General features: G+C 53.1%; 1 protein-coding gene across 1 annotated transcript in view; it reads right to left on the bottom strand.

Annotated features, from left to right (window-relative positions):
- Positions 1–361: 361 nt before the first annotated feature.
- The window catches only part of ALX4 (ALX homeobox 4), a 39,055-nt gene continuing 12,403 nt past the window's right edge, over positions 362–27,013 (bottom strand). The window contains exons 2-4 of the mRNA XM_061998543.1: positions 11,445–11,755; positions 3,012–3,140; positions 362–685 (exon numbers count right to left, since the gene is read on the bottom strand). Coding sequence (XP_061854527.1) covers positions 362–685; positions 3,012–3,140; positions 11,445–11,755 — 764 coding nt within the window. The remainder of the gene's footprint in view (positions 686–3,011; positions 3,141–11,444; positions 11,756–27,013) is intronic.

The raw sequence follows: 27,013 nt of genomic DNA, 5'->3' as shown, positions 1-27,013 counted from the left end.
GGGTGGTGGGGTGGGAGAAGCCGCTGAAATACCAGCGGGCTCCCGCTCTTTGGAAAGGCAGAATCTGATGTCAGAAAGAGGAGCGGGGAGAAAAATCCCGCCCAGGTTACAGGGGAGGTGGTGAGAGAGGGGGCGCATCCCAACCCAGACCTCGCCGGGAGCGGTGCCGCTCCACAGCCTTCCTCTCCCCGCCCGGAGCTGCCGCCTTCGTGCTGGAAACGCTCCACTTACGTTAGCATTATGTCCTTTACACGCCTTAGGGTAGCTAAAAGTGCTGCATTCAGATCCCCGAGGAGGCAACTGCTGTCTGGAGTCTGAGGGCTGGGTCTCTGCGTCTGGCGGGCGCTGGGCCGCAGCCCTGTCATGTCGCCCAGGAGATGGCGGCGCTGTGCTCCTTCGCCTTCATCCTCAGGGCAGCGATGCTGGAGCTCTTGCGGTCCGGCTCGCTGCTCAGCTCGTAGCCGTTGAGGCCGGGGCTCATGCCGGCCGTGCCGAACAGGCCGCCCATGTGAGTCTGTCCCACGGGGCCGCCGGGGCCGGACACGCCGAGGAACTCGGAGACGCTGCCGGCCGCGTGGGGATGGCCGTGGGGGGACATGCAGGAGGGCACTGGCTCGCAGGGCACCACGCAGGCGGGCACGGGGGAGGCCGCTCCGTTGTTGCCGATCCACGAGGGGTTCTGGATCTGCGGGGGGAGGGAGGGAAGCGGTGTCAGGGCGGCCCCGTGCGCCCGGGGCGGCCGGGGTGTGGGACAGTGGGGTGCTAGTCAGCCCTCAAGCCAGGCAGTCCTGTCCAGAGCCTTTGTGCCACAAACTCACAGGGCAGCAGGACTGTGGCCCTCCTCTGCCATAGTGTCTCTCTGTCCATCTGTTCCCCCTCACAGCCAGTTGTTTTTGGACCATAGAGTCATTATGCTTGGAAAAGACCTTTAAGCTCATTGAGTCCAACCCCTCCCCTCACCCTGCCAAGCCCACCACTACCCCACGGCCCTCAGCACCTCAGCTCCACGGCTTTGCAATAGCTCCAGGGATGGGGACTCCCCCACCTCCCTGGGCAGCCTGGCACAGGGGCTGACAACCCTCTCAGGGAAAAAGCTCTTCCTCAGCTCCAATCTAAACCTCCCCTGGTGCAACTTGAGGCCATAGGCAGTTTTGGAGCAGGGATACTCTCAGCACAGGAAACCTGATGTCATCCATGCTGTTTCCGTGGGTCTACCCACTACAGAGGGCACAGGCAGAAAGAGATGCTGCGAGATCTGCCCTCCTGGTTCAGCTCAGGGCAGCTTTCCCAGGCAAAGGCTTTTGTGGGCCACGCAGCCCTGCTTGTCCCCAGCTGCCTGCAGCCTGGATCTCTTCCCTCCTGCAAATCACTTTTCCTTTTTTTGGATGTCGAGGGCTGGGAGAGGAGAGCAGTACGGAGGGAGGGAGCAGTGTAAGTTACAAAGGCCAGAGAAGGGAGTGCTGAAAAGGCTGCTGAGAGTGTCCTCTACTTGGAAAAGCTGCTTTGGCGTCTCTCAGCTCTTTCATAAGGGCTTCTTGTTCAGTTGGCAGGAGATGCCAAGCAGGAGAGAGGTTAAAGGCTCCTGGCTGAGCAGTACCTGCCAGACGGGGAGAGGACTCCCAGATCTGTGAGGACAAGTTGGGTTCAGAGCCCTGCACCTGCAGAGCTGTGCTCTCGAGCCAGTTCTGTGGGGTGGGAAGAGAAGTGGGCAGGATGGAGGGGCCCAATGACTGCATGAACACCCCAGCAGTGTTGTGAAATAGGGGCTGCCCCAGTGCTTAGGAAGCTGCTGTGGTGGAGAGGTCTCCCAGGACCAGCTGTGTCATCTGCCTCCTGGGCCAGGGCAGGAACAATTTCAACTCCAACGAGGCTGCTCCCACCCTTCCTTTGGAGCACAAACCCACAAGGCCCTTGGGGAGCAGCCGCAGACGTCACTGAGTGCACTGTGGGTACTGCAGCTGGGAGGTGCCTGGCAGAATCTGCCAGGGGAAAAAAAGCTGTTGTCCAGCTGCCTCAAGAAGGGTCATGGAAACCTAGGCATGGCAGCAGGAAGCCTTCCTGAGAACTGATGGCTTCTCTAGGTATAAAAGAGTCACAGAATCACAGAGTGGAGGGGGTTGGAAGGGCCCTGCAGATCTCATCCAGCCCAAGCCCCCACCAAAGCAGGTTCCCCTCCAGCAGGTCACTCAGGAACGTGTCCAGGCGGGTTTGAGAACCTCCTGAGAAGGAGCCTCCACACTCTCCCTGGGCAGCCTGTGCCAGGGCTCCCTCACCTCAACACCAAACAAGTTTCTCTTCATATTCCAGTGGAACTTTTTGTGTTCCAGCTTGTGCCTATCACCCCTTGTCCTGTCACAGGACACAACAGAAAAAAAGTGCCACCTCAGCCTCTTGACAAACACCTTTTAAATACTTGTGTTAATGAGATTCTCCCTCAGCCTTCTCTTCTCCAGACTAAACAGCTCCAGTTCCTCCAGCCTTTCCTCCTCAGACAGATGCCCCAATCTCCTCAGTATCTTGATGTCCCTGTGCTGGACTCTCTCCAGCAGTTCCCTGTCCTCCTTGGGCTGGGGAGCCCAGAACTGGACACAGGACTCCAGATGAGGCCTCACCAGGGCAGAGAGGGAGGAAAACTCCCCTCAGCCTGCTGCCCACACTCTTCTTGGTGCCCCCCAGGATGCCATTCTTGGCCATGAGAGCACGAGGGCGGGTTTTGGGCACTTTGGAAGTTTTCCACAGCAGTGGGAAGTTGGTGGGCAGCAGCACACGTGATGGGAGAAGGGCAGAGTATGAGTTTGTGCTGCAGTGGCTGCACTACGCCTGCCTTCAGGCTGGCAGCCCCAGGCCAGGGCATGAGGGAGCTACAGAACTTGGCCTGAGGGCAAGTGCATGAACCCCAGAAGCGAAGCAGGAGTTTGGGGGAGACTAAGAGCAGAGGCAGCAAGCATCACCGGGACAGAGGGGTAGGGTAGGGCAGGGCAGGGCAGGGCAGGGCAGGGGGATGTGCTCACCTGGGCGTAGTTCTCAGCGCGGGTGAGCAGGGGCAGCTCGTAGGCGGTGGAGAAATGGGTCCGGACCTGCTGCATCTGGCCGAACCGCTCCCTCTTGCGCCACTTTGCTCGCCGGTTCTGAAACCACACCTGGGGAGAGGGTGAGAACGTGAAGGATGGGGGATGCTGGCAGTGGCTGGGAGCCCCACAGCCCCCGCTGAGTTGGAGCTCACAGGTGGGACAGGGACAGGGCATTTTGTGTCCCACCTGCCTGGGGAGACACACAGCTCTCGCCTCCCACGGTCCTGTGTGCCCTGGGACAGCCCCACTGCCTCACAGCCTAGACTCAGCATTAGGCAGCCTCAGAGGAGGAGTGGGAACACATCCAGGTGTGCCAGTGTGCTGGGGCTTTCCCCAGACCCAGTCCTGGCTGTGAGATTGCCACTGGCTCCGAGTCTGAGTTTCTCACTGAACTCACAGTCGTATTTGTCTTTCTGAAAGAAACCCCTCCAAGGGAACACCCCGTCTCAGCTGCAGGAAAAGACAAATGCCCTTCCACAGCGTGGTGTGTCCTTGCTTTACAGAGAGCCTTCTTTGCAGAGTTTGCAGCTCTCTGCTTCACAGTGCTGCTCAGATCCCTTCAAGGCAGAGGAAACACCAAAACTCTGTTTTCTGCTCTTATTTTTACTGGCTTGACATCAGTGTGGATTATTGCACTGTTGTCAGCACCATTGCTCCTGATTTGCATCAGCCTATGAGAGATCAGAGCCTGGCCCAGCTTCTTCAAAGCCTCTCGAAGCTTGTGAGTCAGGGAAACACATCAATCAAGAGCTGCTTTGAAGGCACTGAGAGATGCAGGCGATCACCAGGGGCTGGGGTGTGCGGGTCACGCCAGTGCATGAAAGGAGCAGTCCTGGAGCCGCTCCGTTCTGCTTTGAGTTTTACACGGTGACTAGTGGAGCGGTGGGGGCCACGGCTAACAAACAGCTTGGCCCTGCCTGTGGGACAGCTCTGCTGCTCAGTGGGCAGCTGGGGAACCAGAGCCTGCGTGGGAAGCTCGGGAAGGTCTTTAGAGGACAGCGGGCGCAGGGGGAGGTGGCAGCCTGGCTTTAGGGGCACAGGAGAGCCATGGCATTCACAGACGGTGCCAGCCAGTGCAGCCAGAAGCTGCTATAGCGAGAGACTGGCCCAAGGGGCTGTGGTTTCTGATCCGAGCTGAGCTGCTTGCTTGTGCTGGCAAAGTCATTTCAGACTCTCCTGCTTCAGTTTTCCCCCTTCCAGGTGCAGCCACCTGAGGTTAACCCCCACCCCCCCCCACCCCGCTACGAGGATGCTCAGCGGGTGCAAAGAAGCCCCATCAGAAAGGGGTTACCCCACGCTGCACGTGGGGAAGGTCCTCCTGGAGCAGGTTGGATGCCTCAGGCATCCTTCTGCTTTTCCTCTACCTCCTCTTGGCACAGCGGCTCCGGCCCAGCTGCAGCCCAGTGCCGGGGCTGGGCCGCATCACGCCGCTTTGATCTGTGCATTCCCAGCGAGCGGCAGTGACCCGGGGCCCTGCTCGGGCAGGGGAGGCCCCGCTGTGCACAGAGGGTGGAGGGCAGGTAGGGAGCAGAGCGCCGGACATGTGCCGGGCATATGCGGCCGTTCTGCCGCCCGGAGACGGCCCCGGCGGCCTTCCCGCGGCCCTGCGCCGGGGCACATATCGTGCTCGGGCTCCCACGGCGGAGCCCGGCGCTGCCACGCAGCCCACGGAACCACCAGCGTGTGGTTTGGGCACCGGGCGGCCGCGGGGCTGCCAGCAGCCACACTGATGGAGCCACGGGGGGCTCCTGGGGGCAGAGCAGGGAGCCCAGCACAGGCTCTGGCGCTGCTGCTCCTCGATTACGTATTGGATTAGAGTCATAGAGTCATTTCAGTTAGAAAATGAAATTAAATGGCCCTCAGTGCCACATCTACATGACTTTGGAATCTCTCCAGCGATGGGGTCCCCCCCACCTCCCTGGGCAGCCTGGCACAGGGGCTGACAACCCTCTCAGGGAAGAAGTTCTTACCCAGCTCCAATCTAAACCTCTCCTGGCGCAACTTGAGGCCATCTCTTGTCCTGTTATTCATTCCTTGCAATGAGAGACTGCCTCACTTACAACCTCCTTTCAGGTAGCTGTAGAGAGCAATCACTCCCAGCCTCCTCTTTTCCAGGCTGAACGCCACCAGCTCCCTCAGCTGCTCTCCATCAGACTTGATCTCAAAGTCTTCAGCAGGCACAGGTGGAACAAAATGGTTTAAACTGGCAGATCCCAAATCGTAATCCCCACACAGCTGGTGGGCTGGGAGACTCTGGCAAACCATCACATTAGTCTGAAAATCATATAATGGTAGGGGTGGTAAGGGACCTGCAGAGCTCATCCAGCCCAAGCCCTGCTAGAGCAGGTTCCCCTCCATCAGGAGGCACACGAACATGTCCAGGTAGGTTTGGGAACCCCCAGAAAAGGAGCCTCCACACCCTCCCTGGGCAACCTGTGCCAGGGCTCTGTCACCTCAGCACCAAACAAGTTTTTCTTTATGTTTAAGTGGAAGTTTTTGTGTTTCAGCTCATGTCCATTACCCTTTGTCCTGACACTGGGCACTACAGAAAAGGTGTCACCCCTTCTTCCTGAGTGTCTTCAGTCCAAGTGCTGCTGCTGGGTGCACCAGAGGAACACCCCGGGGGCTGGCAGTGAGCCACTGCTCTGAAATGCCTGTGACAAGGTTTGGATCTCTTTTCTAAAGTTCTCCCTTCCCCTCTGGTCCAAGTGCTTTTGAGATGCTCGGTATCTTCCCGTGGGGTTTCTCCAGCCTCTGCAGTGCTTTGCAGGCAAGGCAAAAATCCAACTAATCCCAAGTATTTCCTTGATCTTAGAATTCTGACACCTGCTTTTAAAAAGCAAATCTAAAGCTGTCAGCTTTTGTCAAGAGAGGCTGCAGCGGGACGGGGCTGGGACAGCAGAGGTACAGCGTCCGCTGGGGTGGGGATGGAGCCTTGGGTGCGGGGAGAAGCCGCTGCTGTGGGCTGCAGCTCAGTGTTAGCAATTACAGAGGTAATGTAGGGCAATGGCATGGATCTGACTCCTGCAGACAATGCTTTGATAAGCCCCGATGTACCAAATCAGCCCTATAAAAATCTACAGGAGAGAAAATGTTTCATGTCTCCATAAACATCCAGCCATATGCTGGTACCTCAATCCATATGCCTCGGCAGCTGACGTGCCGTGGCGGGTGAGGAGGCCGGCAACGGCCAGAGATGAGGCAAGCAGGAGGTTCCTGCCCTGGCACCCGCCCCTGCCCGAGCCCTCTGGCCAGGGCTGGATGGTTGGAGATGCCAAAACTGCACTTCTTCCTCCAAGTTAAAGGAAAAGGTGTTTTCCCCTCTGTGCCACCACCACCCCCGGCGCGGCGCTGAGGCTGGAGCTGGTGTGCCTTGGTGCTTAGCTGGTGGGAGCCATGGGGCCAACTCCAGCCCGGTGCCCAGCACCCTGTGCTCAAGTCTCCCTTGCTGCAGAAAAGAGTTTCCCACCTTGCTGGAGCCTCTCACACTCCCACTCACCCCTGGCAGCAGCCTCTCTCCCTGGCCCCGCTCCCTCTGCTCAGCCTCAGTCTCCAGGTCCCTATCCCTCTGTGAAAGGCCAGGCCATCTCCCCTCTTCCCAGAGATGGCCACCAGCCTTTTGCTTTCCAGCCTGCAAGAACAGAGCCAGAATTCATTCTTGAGTGCTGAAACTGGACACCATTTTATCAGTGGCCTGGAATGGGAAATTGGAGCCTGGGATGAGAGAATTGAATAACTCGAGCTTGTTTTCATTTCATGTTTAATTTCCTGCAGGCTTAGCTCAGTCTTTCCGCTCCTTCCACCAGCCTCCCAGGGTTTTATAGGGGAAAAGGGATCAAGATATATTACTTCTTTCTTTGCTTTGCTTTTTTTTTTTCCCAGGCGGTGATTTTGCTACGGCAGAGTTTGACATTTCTCTCTCACTTTCAAGCCCCCGCCACATCACAGGGTCACCGCCAAAAACATTTCATTAACAGTCCCAGCAATCATAAGGCTGGCTCGGAGGGGGGCTGGCTGAAGGGTTATATCCTCTGGCTGCAAAACCTCCCTCCTTCCAGCCCCATCACTTTCTCCTCTGCCACAGTGCCTCAGGAGGCAGAGACACAGACCAAGAAAGATGAGCAGATGGGACTGGGCTGGCACGGGCCTGGGATCATAGAATCATAGGATGGTGGGGATAGAAAGGAGCTCTAGAGCTCATCCAGCCCAAGCCCCTGCTAAAGCAGGTTCCCCTCCATCAAGTCACACAAGAACGTGTCCAGGCGGGTTTGGGAACCTCCCAAGGAGGAGCCTCCACACCCTCCCTGGGCAGCCTGTGCCAGGGCTCCCTCACCTCAGCACCAAACAAGTTTCTCCTTGTGTTTAAGTGGAACTTTCTGTGTTCCACCTTTTGTCCATCACTCCTTGTCTTGTCACTAGCGACCACAGGAAAAAGTGTCACTCCATCCTCTTGACATATACTTGTCAATATATACAACAAATACTTGTGTTAATGAGGCCTGCTCTCAGTCATCTCTTTTCTATGCTGAACAGCCCCAGTTCCCACAGCCTTTCCTCATAAGGAAGATGTTCCAGTGCCCTGATCATCTTGGTGGCCCTGCTCTGGCCTCTCTCCAGCAGTTCCCTGTCCCTCTTGAGCTGGGGAGCCCAGAACTGGACACAGGACTCCAGATGAGGCCTCACCAGGGCAGAGTAGAGAGGGAGCAGAGCCTTCCTCGACCTGCTGCCCACACTCTTCTTGATGCAGGATCCCAGGATGCCATTGGCCTTCTTGGCCACGAGGGCACGTTGCCTGCTCATGGTTAGTTTGTTATGAACCAGAACTCCCAAGTCCCTCTGCTGCAGCTACTCTCCAGCAGGTCACCCCCAGCCTGTACTGGTGCATGGGGTTGTTCCTCCCCAGGTGCAGGACTCTGCCCTTGTCCTTGTTGAACCTCATGAGGTTCCTCTCTAACCAAGTCAATGTGTGTGTGTGTGTGTGTGTGTGAATATGTGTGTCTACCGTGTTCCTCTAGTGCCATCACCTCAGCCATGTGCTGCAGCCCTGGATAAGCTGGAAGAAGCTCAGGCAGTTGCTGGTACCAAGCAAGAGATCTTCCTGGGGCTCTGCAGGAAGAGGAGGAGGAGGAGAAGAAAAAAAGGGATATGTATGCTGGGGAGGACCCACGTGAAAACAGCACCTGCTGTGCACCCTTGCAGGATGGCTGTCGAGCCCCAGCAGCCTCTCCCTGCCTGGGTGGCTCTGCCTCTGCCCACGGCTCACACACGGCTCATACTTCAGTAAACAGGGATGAGCAGCAGCTGAATAGCACCTGGCAAGAAGGAATCAGGTTGTGGGGGACAGGCAGGACAAACGCTTCACTGCAGAGCAGGAGGAATTAGTTTTGATGTTGGACATCAACACTGACAGCTGGAAGCCAAAGCAGAGAGAGATGGAGCCGGAAAGAGGGCCAGGCTATGGGATACCATCACTCCACAGCAGCACAGCCCTGCCCGTGCCCACTGCTGCCTGAGCTCTTCTCCAGGCTCCTCCATCTCCAGCAGCTATTTCACTAGTGAAGCATGAGCTTGGGAAAGAGATGCAAATCCCCAGAGCTACCTCTTTCCTGTCTGGCTCTGTCTGTGCTCCTGCCTGAGGTGTGGTGACTGCTTGCCCTCTGGGCCGCCAAGGAAGCTGGAGGGGATGCCCCCAGACAAAACCTGGCTCAGCTGTGGGAGGGAGGGAGCAGTGCACCCCAAACCTGCTGGGCACCTCACCTTCCCAACACTCTGCTTGGCTTAGTTCAGCCTTGCAGGCTGGCCAGCATCCCAGAGATTATCCTGGGTCACTCACCATGCTTTAGAGGACCGTCCCTTCCTTGGCAGGGGCTACTGAGCTCCCCTCAAAGCCCATGGGGTTGCAGTAGATGCGTGCCCATATGTCCCACAGCACCCAGAGCCCCTGCCAGTGTGATGGAGGGCATCTGAGTACATTGTGGTTATTTAGCTTGCAGGAAGAAAGAAGTAAAGGGCTTGTAGTTTCTGCCCTCCTCCTTGGCCCTGGCTGGTCCTTGCAGCAGGTGTTGGCTTCACTGTCGGTCTCTCCGGGCCTGTGCCTGCTCCTCGGCTGTGAGCTCATGGCCCTCAATGTTGCAGTGCTGGCATGGGGATGTCTCCCCACAGCAGACCTGCCCAGACAGGTGGGAGGCCAAAGCCAGGCCTAAATAAGCTGAGACACAACCCAGACACAGGTGTTAGGGTGATTCACTAAGGCCCCAGCCCAGAAAGCCTCTCTTGGGGAATGAGTAGCCCTGTGCCACCCCAGGCTGTGTCCCTGTTGTTTCCTGGGGCTGCCATCCTGAGGGATAGAGCTCTTCCCTCCATGGCTGGGGGCAGGAGTGAAATGCAAGTGCTTACCCCTTTCCCTCTGAGGCAAGCACTGGAGTAGCTAGCCCACTTAGACAAGTCCTTTGGCTGCTCCATTACACAAGCCCTGTGGTTGCCTTCCCAAGTGAGAGTGTGGGCTGGCAGTGGCAAAAGGAGAGAGGTTATTCTCAGCCTTTATCTCAAGGCAGGGTGAAACCCCTCCAACCTGCACCCTCCCTCTGCCAGGTCTCCTGGCTGCCCGGGAGGTGCTTCTGCCATTGGCCTCAGTGTTATCTGGTGGAGAAAAAGCTCCCTGAGATTGTGGGTTATACATTAAGGACTTAGAATCGCAACAGCTGGAAAAGACCTTTAAGATCATTGAGTCCAACCACTCACCTCACACTGCCAAGCCTATCGATAAACTAAACCATATCCCTCAGCACCTCAGCTATGTGTCTTTTAAATATCTCTAGGGCTAGTGACTCCACCACCCCCCTGGACAGCCCATTCCAATGCTTAATAACCCTCGAATCTAAACCTCCCCTGGTGCAACCTGAACACATTTCCGTGTGTCTTATCATTCATTACTGGAGAAACTGACCCCCACCTCACTACAGCCCCTTTTCAAGGAGTTGCAGAGCATGATGGTGTCTCCCCTCAGCCTCCTCCAGCCTGAACACCCCCAGCTCCCTCAGCTGCTCCCCATCACACTTGTGCTCCAGCCCCTTCCCCAGCTCCTCTGCCTGGCTCTGGACACGCTCCAGCCCCTCAGTGTCCCTCTGGCAGTGAGGGGATGGCCTCTGCCTGGGCTGCCCCAGCTCTGCCAGCCAGCCCTGTGCCCTACCTGGGCCATTCCCAGCACCTCATTCTCATTCCTGAGCCAAGGGAGTTTCATGTGCTGTGCACTGGTAACCCTATGCTGTGCTTGGCCTCCCTGGAGACCCCACCAGTGCTTGTGATGTGTCCCTGGGAAATCCAAGGCAGCGTCCCGTGGCAGAAGCAAAGAGCTGATGTTTGTAGCAGTGCCCATCCCATGGCACACAGCACATGAGATCAATGAGAATCACATCACTTTCAACTGAAATGCAGCCTGAGGAGAAACAGCTGGGAGGCAGAAGAGTACAGCAGCCCTGCAAACCAATGTTTAGGCAAGCAGACAAGAAAAGTCCTGCAGCCAGTTGAAACTGGAAGTAAATGTACAGACTAAAATGGACCTTAAACTGACTAAAAATGGACAAGGATGCTGGCCTGATTGCTTTGACTCTTTGCAACAATGACTTGCAAAGGTTAGAGCAGAGGGCAAGCCAGGCTGCCTGGGACCTGGCGGTCCACCTGCCATGAGAGATGCAATCAGATGTCTCTGCAGGCCAGCTATTCTTGATGCCAGTGCGGGTTCTGGGGGTGCTGGGCTGATAAGTGCCTGCAGATGGAAGCAACTGGATTAGCTGGTCTGGAGAATGAGAGCCTAAGTGGGACCTTGGATGGCCATCAACACACGAGCTGCAGATGTCTGCTCCAAGTGATGGTGCTCCTTTTTTTCTCTGCCAGACCCCTGTATCAGTTCAGAGGAGCTGGCACCCGTGTGGGCAGAGGCTCTTTGACTCCCCTGCTTGTCTCAAAGTGGTGGGAGCACCTTTTTGCTCTGGGTCACCAGGCTTCGTGCAGACTCATGCCTGCTCAGCCAAGCAGGCAATGGGAGCTGTCTCTCCTGTATCACCTCATGCTCCATGGCATTGAGCATCCTGCTCCCCTCTGCCTCCCTTTCCTGCCAGAAAGAGCCCATACTGTGGGAAAACCTGCTCCCACCTAGGCTCATGAACCTGTCTCCCCTCACTGAGTCTCTTGAAGATGGTAGTTTATATAACTAGCTTCAATTAGGGTGGTGGTGAGGCTTACTAGCCTGCTGCCCATTCAGCCCAAGGACAATGGTCACTGGAGCTCAGGACACCAGCCCAAATAAAGGAGCTGACCCTCATGTCAGACAGGGGCTTGTTTGCAGCTTGCCCACCCCAGGCCATCCTCCGTTACCTGTACACGAGCCTCGGTGAGGTCTGTCCTCATGGCTAGCTGCTCCCTGGCATAGACGTCTGGGTAGTGGGTCTTCTGGAAGACCTTCTCCAGCTCCTCCAGCTGGTAACTGGTGAAGGTGGTGCGGTTCCTCCGCTTTTTGCCCTTGTTGCTCTCCGAGTCGGCCTTGTCCATGGGGCTGGGGAGGTCCGTGCTGGCCCTGTCCTGGGGCACTTTCACCCCGGCCTCCTTCACACTGAGGTAGCTGCTGTCCATTCCTGGCGGGTCAGAGCTTGGCTGCAGGTCGGCCTCTCCCAAACTGCTCTCCTTACCTATTTGGGTGGGAGGGTGAGGAGAGGGCAGGTTTGAGCAGGGTGGGAAATGGGGGGGAGAGAGAGAGAGGGGAAACATGTAAATCTTTCCACCAGTTGATTGGTTTAACCAATTAAAGCCAGACATGGCACCCTACCACAGGCAGAGGCTGACACCACGCTGACAGAGACCCAGGGGCTGCCCTGGGTGCAGGAAAGCTGCCAGCCTTGGCCTCATAGGGTGCTGGGGTGCAGCTGGAGGGAGGCATGGGCTGTGTTCAAGGGAAGAGGTGGTTGTTATGGCACAGAGGCTGATGCCAGCACGGCTGGAGAAGGGGAAGTTGGGGTGAGCTCTGCCAGCTCCTCTCAGTCCACCTCCAGGAGCCAGGGCGAGGGATGAGCCCAGCATGCTGATAAGCACACGTGACAATGAGACCCTCCTTCACCCTTCCACCATCCACAGTGGGAATAAAGCCCACAGGGCACCAAAGCCCTTGGTCCTGGCCACGGGAGAAGTCTCTGAGGCCAGCGGGACCCATACCCAGGCCACGGAGGATGGTCCCAGTCACCTGCTGAATAACACCAGCAGAAAACCAGGGACACACAGCAGGCATGTGGCACTCAGAGGGGTCTGTTTTCTGCTCGTGCATCCCCAGACAACAGCAGTAGTATTCCTGGTTGAGAGCCCACGTGGAATCACCCCAGAGCCTTCTGCAAGGACATGCACAGCTTTTGGCAAAGAGGCCATGAACAGCCCTTACTGCCAAAGCAAGGGCTATGGAAACACCCTGGGCAGAGACAAATGAGAAGAGCCTGACAGCATCCTAGGAGGCTCTTCCTGCCTGCCTGCCCTGAGCAATTAATAATTAACAGCCCAAGATGTATGAGAGCAGTACGGTGAAGCAGGAGGTAGATGTTTCAACCACTGCACCAGCCTGGTTCCTCTGTGAGGCTTAGAAGCTGAGGGCAAAACCACCCCTGATATTCTGTAGCTGGGCAGATGTAACCCCCAGGCACAGGCAAAGGCACTGTGATGACATGTCTTCCCCTGCCCACCTCTTGCCTCCAGTGACAGTGGTGTCCCCTTCTTTAACCAGAGTGCTGCCGTACCAGCAGGCCCCATGGCTAGTGGCCATGGCTGTCCCTTGCCACTGCTCTGCTCAACAGGCTGTCCCCAGACCAGAAAAAGAGGGATTTGTGTGAGCCACTGCACAGCCCCATGTCACACCTGTCTACATTTCTGACTGGTACCTTTAGACAAACAACCATGGTAGCTTTGCTCAGCTCCTAGAGGTCTGGGAAGGAAAGGTACAGTGGTACCTCCTACCCATGCTCTCCTTAGCAAGCCAAGATCATGCCAACTGGCTAAACAATTTTTTCTTTCCAAAAAAATAAATCCCATTAGCCTATTTTTAAACATTCCCAGTCCAGCATCAGTTGTTCTGGGAAAGATGTCCCCACTGGGAGCACTCCCCCAGCAGTGTCACATCCAGGGTCAGTAATGCCAGCTCAGGCATCTTAGCCCACGTCTTTGGAAATCCTCATTTTTTCCAGAACTGACCCCTCATTACAACATCCTTCCACCTAATCCACTGTGTATGTACAGCTCAGCGCTTCTGTGAGCAGCTCTGTCATGGCTTCACAGCCAACAGCCCATGAGTGGGCTCGTGAGAAGGTGTCCACATCTTTGCCCTTTTCTCACTCTCTCAGCTGAAAGGCTGCACTGAGGTGATGGGAATGAAAGCAGGAAAATGAAATGTAGGCACAAGGGCAAGGAAGGCCTGGGCTTAAGCTTTGGAGGATAGCTATGAAAAAGATTTGAGAAAAAAGCTGTCCAGTTAGTAGAGAGGAGTCAGAGGCAGACCTGGAATGAAGGCACTGGGGATGCAGGAGCCGTCTGCCACAAACACCCTACTGTGTCTTCTGATTTATTTCCTTCTCTAATGCTGCTCCCTCAGGCTTTTGAGGAGCCTCCTGTAAAGCTCAACAAAGCCTGATGTTGCCTCTCGTTGCTTTGATCCACACGAACATTTTGCCAAGATTTATGCTCCCTGAGTGCCAGGACTGGTGCCCAGGCTGGTGACTGCCACCCTCCTCCTCTTGGGGCCTGGTGACTGCCACCCTCCTCCTTTTTGGGCCTCACCTCCCCATCTGGCTGAGGGGGATGCAGTGGCACAGGCCCATCCACCCAGAAAGGGCTAGGACAGTGCCCTGCCACACAACCTGCCTAAATCATAGCCCATGGCCATGATATTCAGCATTTTCACAACAAATGGTGATAAAACAGTTCCAGAAAGTCTGCAGCAATGGACTCCTGTCTGTGAGAGTCAGCAGAGAGAGAGAGAAATAAATGGAAGTATCCCAGGGATTTTTTTCCCCTCCTTTCTTTCTTTTTGTCTTATTTATGATGTCAGGAAGCTGAGTACATGTTCCCCTGTGCCTCTCAAACTCCCTAGTCCCCTGTGACTCGAGCAGCAGCAAACACAAGACCCGAGGCCTTTTCTTGGGAGCTCTGCTCGAGTGGCTCAGCTACCTGGGGAAGGGTCAGCACAGACACACACACAGCCTCAGAAAAGCTCCGTGTCTGATCAGATTTCATTCAGTGAATTGCTCAAACTGCAGCTGGGAGCTGGGCCTGGGAGCTTTCAGCAGCCATAGTTTTATCTCCACCATAAGCCATCACCTCCCAGGACCCAGCAACCATAACTGTGGCAGTGGAGAGGGAGGGAAGGTTGGTGCACATCCACCCTCAGTTGAGCATCCAAAGAGGTAATCCTCATTCCCTAGAAATAGGCTCCCTGACCTCCAAACAGTCATGCTAACAGGCTGGAGTGAAACAAATTGCATACATCTGCATATGGATAGGCCCAGACTTCCTGTAACTGGAGATGGCCTCAAAGTTTGAGTGCAAAGTTTGGGGTGTCTGTTTCTAATCAAACCTACAGAGACCTTGAGTTACATACTGTGAAGATCTCCATGAAAAGGAGGTAACGTGAGCATCACTGCACCCTTACAGGCCTGACAGGACTGCTTGGTGCCTCCTCCACTGCTTACAACTCCATCCTTGCCTTCACAGCAACAGAAGGAGGATCTTTTTTGGCTTCTCACACTTACACCTTGCTCTCCCAGTGCCCTGGCTGCCTGATAGACCATAAGCACTTCCAAGACCTTCTCCAAGTCACAGAGAATCATAGAACCATGGAATGGTTTGGTTTGGAAAGGATCTTAAAGGTCATCTCATGCCATCCACTCTTTCATGAGCAAGGACAGCTTCTACCAGACCAGGTTACTCCAAGTCCCACCCGACCTGCCCTTGAACACTTCCAGGGATGGGGCAGCCACAGCCTCTCTGGGCAACACATCCCAGTGCCTCACCGCCTTCACAGAGAAGAACTTTCTTACAGCTCATCTAAGGAAAGTCACCCTGTGTCAGGTGCCCATGAGAAGGGATGGCCCAGTACAGCTGGGCATGTGTGTGCCCAGCATGAAGCCCCTTCTTTCTGAACAGGAGAGCTGCCTGCATCCTTAGTTCACCTGGAGGGGATATACCTTTCCACGTCTGTTCTGGGAACCCCACAGAGGAGGCATGGGATGCAGGAGACACAGTGGCCACACAGTGAGCCCTGAGGACACCCAGGCATCCTTTTCCTCTGCTGACACCTTCCTGGAGGGAAAAGCCATTTTAACCATACCCTCACAATGCCTGGGTTCACAGCTCATATCTGCTTTGGTGGGGGGTGGGGAGGAAAATCTTTTATCCATGAAGTTTAACTTAGAACAAAGTCAGCTCAGTGCATCCACACAATAACAGAGGATGGGACATTTCAAATCCACCGCTTTGGGCACAGCTTGAAAGGATAGGTCTCCTTTGCAAAGCACACGCATGACAAGCCACAGCTCCTTCATGACAGACTCCTTCATGTAGATCCTGTGATTGCAGTCCCACAGACAGCAATGTGGCCAGCAGAAGCCAAGGACACAAGCAGCACAGGGCTGTTTGCCTAGGGCTCCAGGCAAAGAAGCCTGCAGGATCTTAGCATTTTTGATGTGCTGAGCTAGCTCCATCTCTTCCATAGCTGGCCATTTCATGGTGCCTCTCCCTGCCTGCACAGACACTCTTTTCACAGCAATGATGATTTTTTTTAAAACCCCATAAATCTCTAGAGCAGATGTTTAAATGAAGACTTTTAAAATCCATTTCTGGCTCTTAGTGTCATTCTCTCAACTCTTGCTTAAATACTAAAAGTGCTAAAATTTTGCTTAGATCAGGTTTGGGCAGTGTACTCTGTACTTCTTACCAAAGGAGATTTGCAGCACAGCCCTGCACACCTCCAGGACTCAGTCAGCCACAGTAACCTTATCCAGTCCTTGTGATCTTGCCTTAACACATGCTGAAGCCACTATACTTGTTCCCAAGCTGTCTGTTGCAGCTTTCTGCCTCCTTGTCTGTCATTGCAGTCCAGAAAGTCAGCAACACCTATCATTTAAAAAATACCCACACTTTGGGTTATATGGGATAAAAAGAAGCTGCTGGATTTTAGGCCAAATATAAAAGCCCAAATGTTGTGGGGCATTTTTGTTCAGGGAGTCAGCACCCTTGCAGTCTGCAGGTGTAAAAAAGAGTTTAAAGACAGAGAGAAGACCCACTGTTTGGGGTTTTTTTCAGCTGAATGGGGCATCACTGATTTTATTAGCAATGAGCAGCAGCTTAATCATATCTTCACTCTTGGGCCCAACTGAAGTGGAACCCTGTGCACATTCCATCTCACACGCAGGCAGCTGCAGTCTACATAAGACACAAGCCCCTGGCACGGTTCTGGAAGATGCAGTCACCCATCCTTGCTGCTAAGCACAAACTGGCTGGAGCATCTGCTCCAGCTGCTGCTTCCAGCATCTGCTTTAGCAGGGGGGTTGGACTACATGACCTCCAGAGGTCCCTTCCAACCCCCACCATCATGATTCAATGATTCTATTTCCATTTCAGCTCTGGCTGAGGATGGACACATTGCCTCCTGCCCAACCTACCAGTGGTTTTCTTCAAGAAGAGACTTGTTTTTCTAATCAGAGCACACAGCAGGAGCAAAGCTAAAGCCTGGAGCGAAGAGGCCTCAAAAACTCCTGTTCCTGAAAGGCAGCCACTGGGACAGTGCCACAAGGTGCTTTTGCTGTCCCTGCAGCAACCACATACCTGAACTCACTGCTTCTATCTCCACTCTGTGTGCCTCACAGCTGCTTCCCTGGGAGTCAAAAGCACTTCAGCCCTTAAATCCTCTTTTCCCATGCTGGATACACTCTCCTGGAGTAAATCACTGTGTGGGTTTGGTGAGAGACAGCTCGATAAACATAACTCTGAGAAGTTTACGTCACAGCAAGCCTGAGGAACACGTGCCCCACGTGTGTGCCCGCCAGTGTGTTATTTGTTTGTGGAAGTTGCTATTCCTCTAGCTTTGTTTTTCTGAACTAGCTTTTCTTCTTTTCTTGAATACAAACATCTGCTTTTGAGGGCAAGTCTTGCTGCATTGTCTGATTAAGCTGAACTCACACACCCCGTGGCTACTTGGGGAGAGCTCAGCATCAGCTGTGCAAATGCAACACGTGCTGCTTGCTCCCCTTTCATGTTATTTAAAGGACATTAAACAAAACTGGCTTTTGTATAAACAAATCAGGTCTGAAAACTTCATGTAGAAGCTGTGGCTGGAACAAAAAGGCACAGTAGATGCCCCAAGTCCTTCCTCATGTGGCACATTCATCTGAACAGCAGGAAAGAGCTGACTGGTAAATTCTTACGGTACAAAAATGCTTCTAGCAACCTGCTGTAACTGTAGCTGACTTTCTGGCTCCCAGAACGAGACCCAGGAAAAGAGGAAGGGCAAGAAAATGTACTGTCATCATCCCCACGGGGAGAAAACACAACTGCTCAGTTCTGAACTGATGCTGCATGTGAAAGGAGGTTATTTGTTTATGCCCAGTACTCTAGAGCTGGGCATCTTGGTTCTCTCTGATGAACCCACGAATTTCTTGGTGAGCTGGCTCTCTCCTCTCTGCCGAGGTTGCAGGGGATGACACGAGGCCTTGGGGATGTGTTCTGCTGTGCCAGGACTAGCCACGAGATGGCTTGGCGAGTGATAGTGGAGGAGGTGACAGTCACCTCAGTGCTGCCAGACCCCCAGTAGATCCCACACAGGGCTGAGGATGGTCAGCTATGGCTTTGCAACTCGCCTGGCTACCTGTAAACTCCTGCTTGAACCTATGACAGGCAACATGGGTCAGCTACTGCATTTGAAACAAACAGCTGGGAAAGAACTGTGGGTTTCTGCTATGTCCTATTCATGTCTCCACCCAAAACAGTGAAACAAAAGCCACCTAGTACTTCTGAACTGAGATATCCCCAGTACTTGCCTGCCAGAAAAGATGGACAAGGCAGGCAAGGATGGGAAGAGGGTTTGACAGCGCTTTCAGTTTCCTTTTGGCTCTGATTTTGGTACCTTTTCGACAAGTAGTCTCTTCCTTCCAAAACAATCCTGCATTGCCTTGCCATGGCCACGGTTGCCTGAGGGTCTTGGCTTTCCTCAAGTTCCTCAGAACCAGATGTGAGCACCTAACTGCTCTGAAGACCAGGCTGAACGCTGAGTAAGACAAAACTATAAACAGCTCGTGAGGATAAAAGAAAATCAGCACCACTAACACAGGACAAAGTATTGAACAGAGTTGTCTCGGTTGCAGACTCTCACAGCAACACAGAGACCAGTGGCTGTTCGTTGGGAGTTAAGCCCAAAAAGGCCCACAGATAGTGTTTAAAGTAGCCGGAACTCCCAGCTCAGTGCCCTGAGATGTTGTGAGGGCAGTCCCTGTATCTGCAGCAGGGAGAGGCAAGGGCAGGGGAGCTCTGGGCTGCTGGCAGGCAGTGCCCTTTGGTGCCTGTGGAAGGGTATGGAGCACAGGTCTGATGAGGAGCAGCTGAGGGAGCATGCTCAGCCTGGGGAAGAGGAGGCTGAGGGGAGACGTGAGCACTCCCTACAACCACCTGACAGGAGGCTGTAGTGAGGTGGTGGTCCATCTCTCCAAGTAACAAGTGACAGGACACGAAGAAATGGCCTCAATTTGCTCCAGGAAGGTTTAGATTGGAGCTGAGGCAGAACTGTTTCCCTGAGAGGGTTGCCAGCCCCTGTGCCAGGCTGCCCAGGGAGGTGGAGGAGTCCTCATCCCTGGAGCTATTGCAAAGCCCTGGAGCTGAGGTGCTGAGGGCCATGGGTTAGTGGTGGGCTTGGCAGGGTGAGGGGAGGGGTTGGACTCCAAGAGCTTAAAGGTCTTTTCCAATCAAAATGATTCCATGATTCCATGAAATGCTCAGCATTTCTCAGAGGTGAGTGATAGATGAGAGGGATGCAGGGCTGATGGCTCACTCCAAAATAGAAGCATAAGCCTCCCCACTAGGTGCAGAATATGTGTTCATCTTAACCTCACCCATGGCCTTGGGCCACTGTGAGGATCCGAAGAGACCCCTTGCCTGAGCACTGCAGGAGAAAAGCAAGGAAAGGGCTCTTTACTGCAAGTCATCATCTCCTCCAGGACTTTCCCCTACAACTTCCACCCAAGGCTGTGGGTGCTGGTGAGAAGGCATCTGCTGTGTCAGGGTGAGAGGGGGAAACGAGGCACCAGCACAACCTTCCACGTTCACCACACGCCATGAGAGGCACCCACAGTCGCTGGGTACGACAGCAGGTAGGAACCAGACACCTAGTCAGAGGAGAGCTGAGGGTTCTTTGGGGAAAGCTGGTGAGGGAAAACTGCCTGAAGGGAGTTGAGCCTTGCTCTGGTGTCTGGCTATGACACAGTTTAATTCCCTGCTGCCAGCTCGGAGAGTGATTCACCCCACCTCATGTGCCTGTGCCTGCCCGGACAGTGCTAACACCATCCGTTGGTTGATGGGTCCGTCCATCTGTCTCTCTCTCTCTGCATTCTTCTGTCTGTCTGCTTTGCAAAAGCAGCCTCCTCTCAGCAGAGGCAGCAACGCATTGCTGAAGTTCAGCTGCCTCCCAGAGGTGACTTTCCAGCTGCCCGTTTTGTGCTGCTGGTAACAAGAGCTGGAGCTGCAACCTGAAGTCACGGGCAGAGCAGAGGGGCAGGAGGAGGGTGGTCAGAGCCATTTTGTCACGAGCCCAGCAAGAGCTCAGCTGCCTCTGAATTGTGGAGTCCTGGTTCAAATTAGTGACAGATAAACTTCCAAAGGCTCACAGGCAGCAGCCAGGGAGGCGTCCGAGCAGCCCCAACACACCACTGCAGCGTTTCTGTGCCCCTGGACTGCCCTTACACCTAAAGGGAAGGGTTTTCTACTTCAGACAATCCCACAAAAACCCTCCCAGAACAATTCCCGTGCTGCTCCTCACTCTGCCTGGGTGCCCCTGGGACAGATAAGCTGAAGAGATGCTGTGGCAGCCCTGTTGCTACCCAAGTACAGCACGTCTCAGGGGGATTTGGGTGCTACCACTTCTGCTGGGAAATGGGAAAACAGGAGTGATGGGAAAGCTGGAGTCAAAACAGAAAACACCCAGAACTGGCTGCTCCTCACTGACCCAAGGAAAGGGCTGAGTTTAAACACTGGGCCAAAGTTTGGGTCAGGTTCTTTAAGAAAATAGCTCTGCAGTCCTTCAGTTTTATACAGCTGATGAGTAGAGAAAGGCCCAAAGGAGGGAAGAAAAATACTCAGCGTTCCCCAAACCTGCCTGTTCTTGGAAGCACAGCTAAAACTTATTTCCATTCTGCCTGCACATTGCAAAAGTCAAGGTCAGCCAGGTCTGGGAATTGTTCCTACAAGCACTAGGCTTTTAGAAGTATTCCAGAAAAAGAAACCAACAAAAACTAAAAAAAAAATCAGGTTTCTGGCTACCAAACCCCCCAGTTCACAGTCACTGGGGCTGGGTGACAGACTGGCACCAGCTTTCACTGGCAGAGGGGAAGAGGGCAGAAAAATCACAAACTGAAGCAAGAAGCAGCATAAACAAACTGGGAACTTGCCAACCAAGAAGGAAGACAAAATAACTAACAGCAAACCTGACAGCAGCAGGTTATTCCCCTCCAACCTCTACAGCCCTCCTTGCGCCATTGCCACCCGCTCCAAAACATCTCCTGCTGTAGGGCCATGAGATGGGGATGGTGCCACAGCCCCACGGGGTTTTCCTGATGAGGAGATGCTGGAGACGAGGGAGAACACCCCACATCAACCACAGCCTGTCCCTGTTACAGCTGGGAAGAAAGGGTAAAGAAAGGGAAATCCATCTAAGACTGACTTGCCTGGAAACTCCAATTGCCTCTTCCACAGTCTAAACAAATATTTAAGTCCCTGTTACCTTATATGTGTCCTCAAAGAGGGTCATAAAATGTCTACAGAAAGGGCTCCATTAACCTCTGCTGCCCTGTGTTAGAGGCACACGTTTCAGCTCCAGTTAAACTGAAGTTTAATCAGCTCATGGTCTCTGTAGGACCCCTCCAGCCCCTCCCCTTGCCCCAGTCTGGCTCCAGGTCTACGTCCCCCACTGGCATTTGCCATGAAGAGCAGCTACCAAGGTGGGAACCACTAGTACCACTTCAGCTACTCTCCCACATTTCTTTTTGGGGCGATGAGGAGGAGGGAAAGATCATTTGACACTCTCCATTTTTCTCCTCAGCCTCTAGCCCCTAGCTTAGTGCACTCTTATCTCTGGAGGGTTAGCTCCACATCCTCTGTATCACAGGGGACTGAGGTGCACGTTCCCCATGGGAGCCAGAGAGTTTTTTGAACTATACCAGTCACTGACACAAGACACTGTGCTCAGGGAAATACTGGGAAACCCTTCTTGCTTAAACCTGGTGTAAGTGCAATGCTTTCTTCATGCAAAAAAGGATACATGTGTAGTTCAATAATCTCCTCTTAACAAAGTTCTGCTGGCTTAACAGAGAGTAAAAACAGTACTACACATCTTGGCCAGTTACCCACACGAGACATTTGTGCAAGAGCCCGAGCACATGGTTTGCAAAGGAGATGGATGAAAATGATTTACAGGAGCAGTGAGGCAAAGGTTTATTGATAATGAGGCACTAAGAGGAAATGGGATGAATGTGCCTGAGTAACTGAATAATGAACAGTAGTCGCAGCCAGCAACTGAAGTTTTTCATTTTGAGCTGAGAGGAGCAAGAAGCAGGGCAAACGATAACTATTGAGAAAAACACCCAGTAGGTAGTACTGGGGAAGGAAAATATCCACTGAAGTGCTCCTACTTGCAAAAGGGGAGTGTGGATTGCTGAAAGGGGAAACTGTGCCTGTAAGCTCTGAATGCCACGCACTCCGAGGTCAGGGAAGGGAAGGGGGATTTCATTTCACTCTTGATGAACGCTTCACCTTGCTACACATTTAATTTTCACCAAAAAAAAACCACCCTACCAAAACCAGGAGGAGGTTTGCATGAGCTGGGAGAATTTGACCTTTACTTTCTTCTCCCCTATTATGGTTCACATCCCACTCCTCCCTGCTGAGTGCCCGTGCCCTGACCACGGGGCTCTGGCCACTGCATGTGGTGGTGACCAAACCAGCATCTGGATCTCTCATCCTCACCTGCAGCACTGAACTCCTTTAGAAAGCTGCTCTGGGACCAGGTTTTTCTGGGGACAGACTGAATGTTTGCCCCTTGTGCAGCTGCGGATGGCACCTGAATTGGTGTGGAGGCACCAGCCTCTGGCAGCTGCGGGGGGCCCCCAATTACACTCAGTGCTAACACCAAACCTACCTACTGTACACAACAGGATGAGCAGGAAGACCTAGTGTGTGAAAGGCTTATTTGTGCCTTTCCTCCTATTTCTTTCCTAACATACTTATTGCTTTCTGGGCCTTCAGATCTTACACAATGGACTCTCAGCCCCAATGAATAGTTCTCTATTTTCTTCTCATCGCCCAGCATGTGAAGGCAGTCCTTACTTTGTGCACAGCATCTACATCTACACCCTGCTCAGCAGTGTCCTCTGGGCTTCCCACAGTCCCCACTGAGACATGCTAGAGGGTGGTACTGATGGATGCCTGAGCCACAGTGAGCCCCGTGAGACGAGGCACTGCTACTGCTCAAGTGATATGGATGGCAAACCAAGACACCAGGAGAGCTACTTATGATCACTCTCTACAGTTCCTGACTCTTAGTCTCTACAACTACCTGACAGGAGTTTGTAGCAAGGTGGGGGTCAGTCTCTTCTCTCCAATAATGAATGACAGGACAAGAGGAAGTGGGATCAAGTTGTGCCAGATAAGGTTTAGATTAGAGCTGAGGAAGAGCTTTTTCCCTGAGAGGGTTGTCAGCCCCTGTCCCAGGCTGCCCAGGGAGGTGGGGGGTCACCATCCCTGGACCTATTGCAAAGCCGTGTAGCTGAGGTGCTGAGGGCCATGGGTTAGTGGTGGACTTGGCACTGTGAGGGGAGAGGTTGGGCTCAATGAACTTAAAGGTCTTTTCCAGCCAAAGTGATTCTCTGATTCAGGAGCACACCAGCAGCTCTTGATACATAAGCCTGAGTTTTAAAGAGTACTTAGCATTGACTAATAGTCTTTCAGCTTAGAGATGAAGGTCCCGTCAGCCTCAGCTACGCTGCTCAGATGCCCTGAATCATGCAATACCTTTGCCACCTAGTCTCAAGCCCCAACACACATCCCAGCCTTCAGATCAAGTTTCTGCCACATCCAGATTTCTTATCCCAGCCTTCTGCTGCTTACCCAGATACAGCTTTTCTCATGTCTGTAGTTACATCAATGTGCTCCTCTGCTTTGCCTGGGTTCAAGCAAGGCTGGTCCATCTCCTGGGGTAAACGGCCACTGCAAGAAGAGTGAGCTCAGACCTGTCTGGAAACATGCCCAGAACGTGGGAAATCTGCAGCGTGTTTAGGTGTGAAAATCAAAGCTGTCGCTGCCGAGTGAGTGAGAGCCACAGGACCTTAAGGCTTGCTCTTAAATCATTTCTCAGAGGAAAGGCTCATTTCCCACCCAAAGCCCAGCTCCACTGTAGGGCTGACCATCTTGCACCACAGAACTTGGGGGGGAAAAGGACATTGTCAGATTTCTGCCATGGAGAAAACAAGCAAGTGCTTAGTTTTAGCTACATTCTTGGAAACAGCTTAATTGATTCAGATGAACTTTAAAAAAAAATAAAGTACTATAAAAACAGCCAGAGGCAAAGAAGTGCTGTGGGAGCTTTTAGGCCAAATCGTTAAGTTTTGATTAAGTTAGAAGCAACTGGAGGCAGGATTTTGGTAAGGAGTGTCAGACAGTAGACACAAACAACAGTGCCTCTGGTAACACACTTCCTAACAGAGAACAAACAAAAATCATGACTCTTGGAAACAGTGAAGCTCCTGGAGCACCACTAATTCTCAGCAGGACTGGATGATTATGTGAAAGATGATGACCATGAAAACCAGCCTAAATTAAAAACTGTATCCACATCAGCTGAGCTCATGCCCACTTTTGTGTTTGTTTCCAGTTAACATTCCAGGATGGGATCATATTGACATGAGTGACTGCAAATGTCAAGTAAACATTAGCAAATATTTACAGAGATCATCTTTGGGAACTCGTGAAAAGGAGTATTTGCCCCAGAAACCTACTTCTTCCAGCGATGCTCATCCAACCAGGGAGCAGAATAGACTCTTCATAGAATGGTTTGGGTTGGAAGGGACCTTAAGGATTATCTAATTCCAAACCCCTGCCGTGGGCAGGAACAGCTTCCACTAGACCAGGTTGCTCCAAGCCCCATCCAACCTGGCCTTATCTCATGTCCATCACACCCCACACAAACACACACACAAACACACACACACACACACAAAATCTGCTGCCCGATGATTACTCACAAACATCATCCCAACAACAATCCTGGGGCCCAGATAGACCTGGAAAAATCATACCTTGCTCACAATTTGCAAATATCACGAGGGGTGTTTGTCCCCCCTGCCCACTGTCACCCAAAACATTCCCTCAGACAAGCCCTTGTCTTGGGAGATTTCTGGCACACATATGGGCATCTGTGTGCTGACACCACCCCCAGCACAGGACTCTCCTTAAAGAAGACACCAGTGCCACAACGAGAGCTTGGCTGTTCAAAAGTTGCCTTTTCTAGCAGGCTGGGAAGCAAAGGGAGGCCTTAATGGCATGTGGAAAGAGCAGCTGCAGGCAGGATGGCCTAGAGAGGAGAATAAAACACACAATCCTAAAACACGGGCTGGAATCAATCTGTGTTGAAAGCACTGGTCTGGAAGGCACATATTGTTTCAGAGTTTCCTAGCTGAGATTAAGTGAGATCCCTTTTCACCTGCTCCATCTTCCTCTGCTCATTACAAATAAGCCTATCCACAAGGGGCTGGGAAGAAGGAAATCTGGGAAAAGTGGATAAACACTCATTTTTTTAGGGTCACCAGGCACTGGCTGTCCTCTCCTTCCCAAAGCATCCCCAGCTCTTGGGCTCAGAGCCTCTGCAAAGAGAAGTGCTGGGGAATGCAGTGGGATGCCTTCTCATCTCAGTCTAGGCTTCCCACACGCTGTCCTCTCAGACCTATTATCCCATCCTCGACTTGGCTCGTGACCTTGCAGGCTTCACAAGAGGCAAACAGGTCTGTATGGGAACATGTGATTTCTGCTGCAATTCATTCTGCTCAAAAGGCTCTGAGGGCAAGTGATACAGCCAGATGTAAATAATGGGGCTCCAAACTACAAAACCCTTCAGTGAACACGGTTATGGGGCCGAGGTTTCCAACAAGCCAGGGCTTCAGAGCCAAGGTTTTAGTGCTGGAGGAAACTGTGGGTGCTTTCCACCCTGAAGAAGGGGTCAGAGAGTCCCTGTGCTGTGCCTGCCAGTACTGAGAGATTTGCTGAAACCAGGGACTCTGTTTGCAGCTCATGCCTTGTTTTCCAAAGCAAAGCTGCAGCTTCCTGAATTGCCTTAAATCACACCATTCTTCCCCAGTGACACCTCCTACAGCTGGTGAAGCTGAGGCTTATGAACAGGGATAGCACGACTGCTATACACAGTCCAACTTCCTTCCAACTGTATTACACACTGGAGTAAATAACCTTCCTCTGTAAGTAACTCCTTCCTAAACTCCCAGCTGAGAGGGATGTGTGTGTGTGTGACTTTGTGAAGAACACGATCTGACAAATGGAACAGAAAACTTTGGTGCTCCACCTCCCGTCAGCTGACGGACTGTGACATTCGGGCGCTGCGCTAAGAAGCTCTGTAGGTTATTATCAACCAGTGTGTCATCTCTTCATTTAATGGCTCTTGCCCCCAGGAGAAAACTCTGCCAGGGGAGTTGAATTTGGGGTTGGGGGCTGTGGAGCAGAGCTGCCAGCCCGGGAAAGCTGTGGCCCTTTGCTCAGGGCATGACAGGGTGAGGAGCAAGGAGAGATAGCCCTCCATGGGGCTGCCATCCTCACTGTGCTGCTGGAGCCCCTGTCACCCCTGTCCCCCGCTCCAGGCAGAGGTGACAGGGGACATCCTCCCCCTGCTCCAGCCTGCTCTGGAGTGTGTTTTGAGCAGCCTTTGGTGTCTTCTGCTGCTGGTTTTGTCAGCTTGCCTGTACTCACACTGCTGCGTCAGTACTTCTGGCACAGGGATGAGCAAAAGGGTACTGCTTGGCTCACCACCACCAGGTTGGCACAACCATTCCCTGCTCAGCCTCCTGCCAGCAGGACCCAGACCCATGGACCTGCTTCATTCCAGACATTTTGGGAGGAAGACCATCAGAGCAATCAGTTGAACTATTGACAGGTTTGCATTGCGTTTTCCCATCAGGCCATTTCCATAGAGTCAGCTCAGGCTGACTCTGCTCCCACTGGGATGCCACTGCAGGTTTCAGCTGCTGCTCCCTTTCCTTTCAACTCCCTGACAGGGAGTTCTCAGCATAGTTTTTGGTTTTAACAAAATCAGGCCATTCTCTATTTTTCCCCAGTAAGGAACTCCTTTCTGTCAGATTCAACATCCCCAGCTGTGTTCTTGGTTTTCAGGACCCACTCAGTTCCCCTCATAACTCCCCTTTGGGCCAGGACCCACTGGCTTCTTTAAGTGTTAGTGCAAGTCTGTGGTCACTGCGACACACCATGGTTGATCTGCTTTGGGTTCCTAATCTCTGTCTCCATGAGATGAGGAATCAGACGGGTTTCTACACATAAGCCTACATCAGAAAATGGGCCTGTTGCCTGAGGCAATACTTGCAGTTGTTTTCCTCTAGAAAAACCTGAGCTGTTCCACTCGGTTTCTGCTGAGGCCAGAAAGG

Source organism: Colius striatus, chromosome 6 (assembly GCF_028858725.1).
Source record: "Colius striatus isolate bColStr4 chromosome 6, bColStr4.1.hap1, whole genome shotgun sequence".
In the NCBI taxonomy this organism is placed as follows: Eukaryota; Metazoa; Chordata; class Aves; order Coliiformes; family Coliidae; genus Colius; species Colius striatus.
Note: the sequence above shows the minus strand (reverse complement) of the source record. Positions and strands in the feature narration are given on the sequence as shown.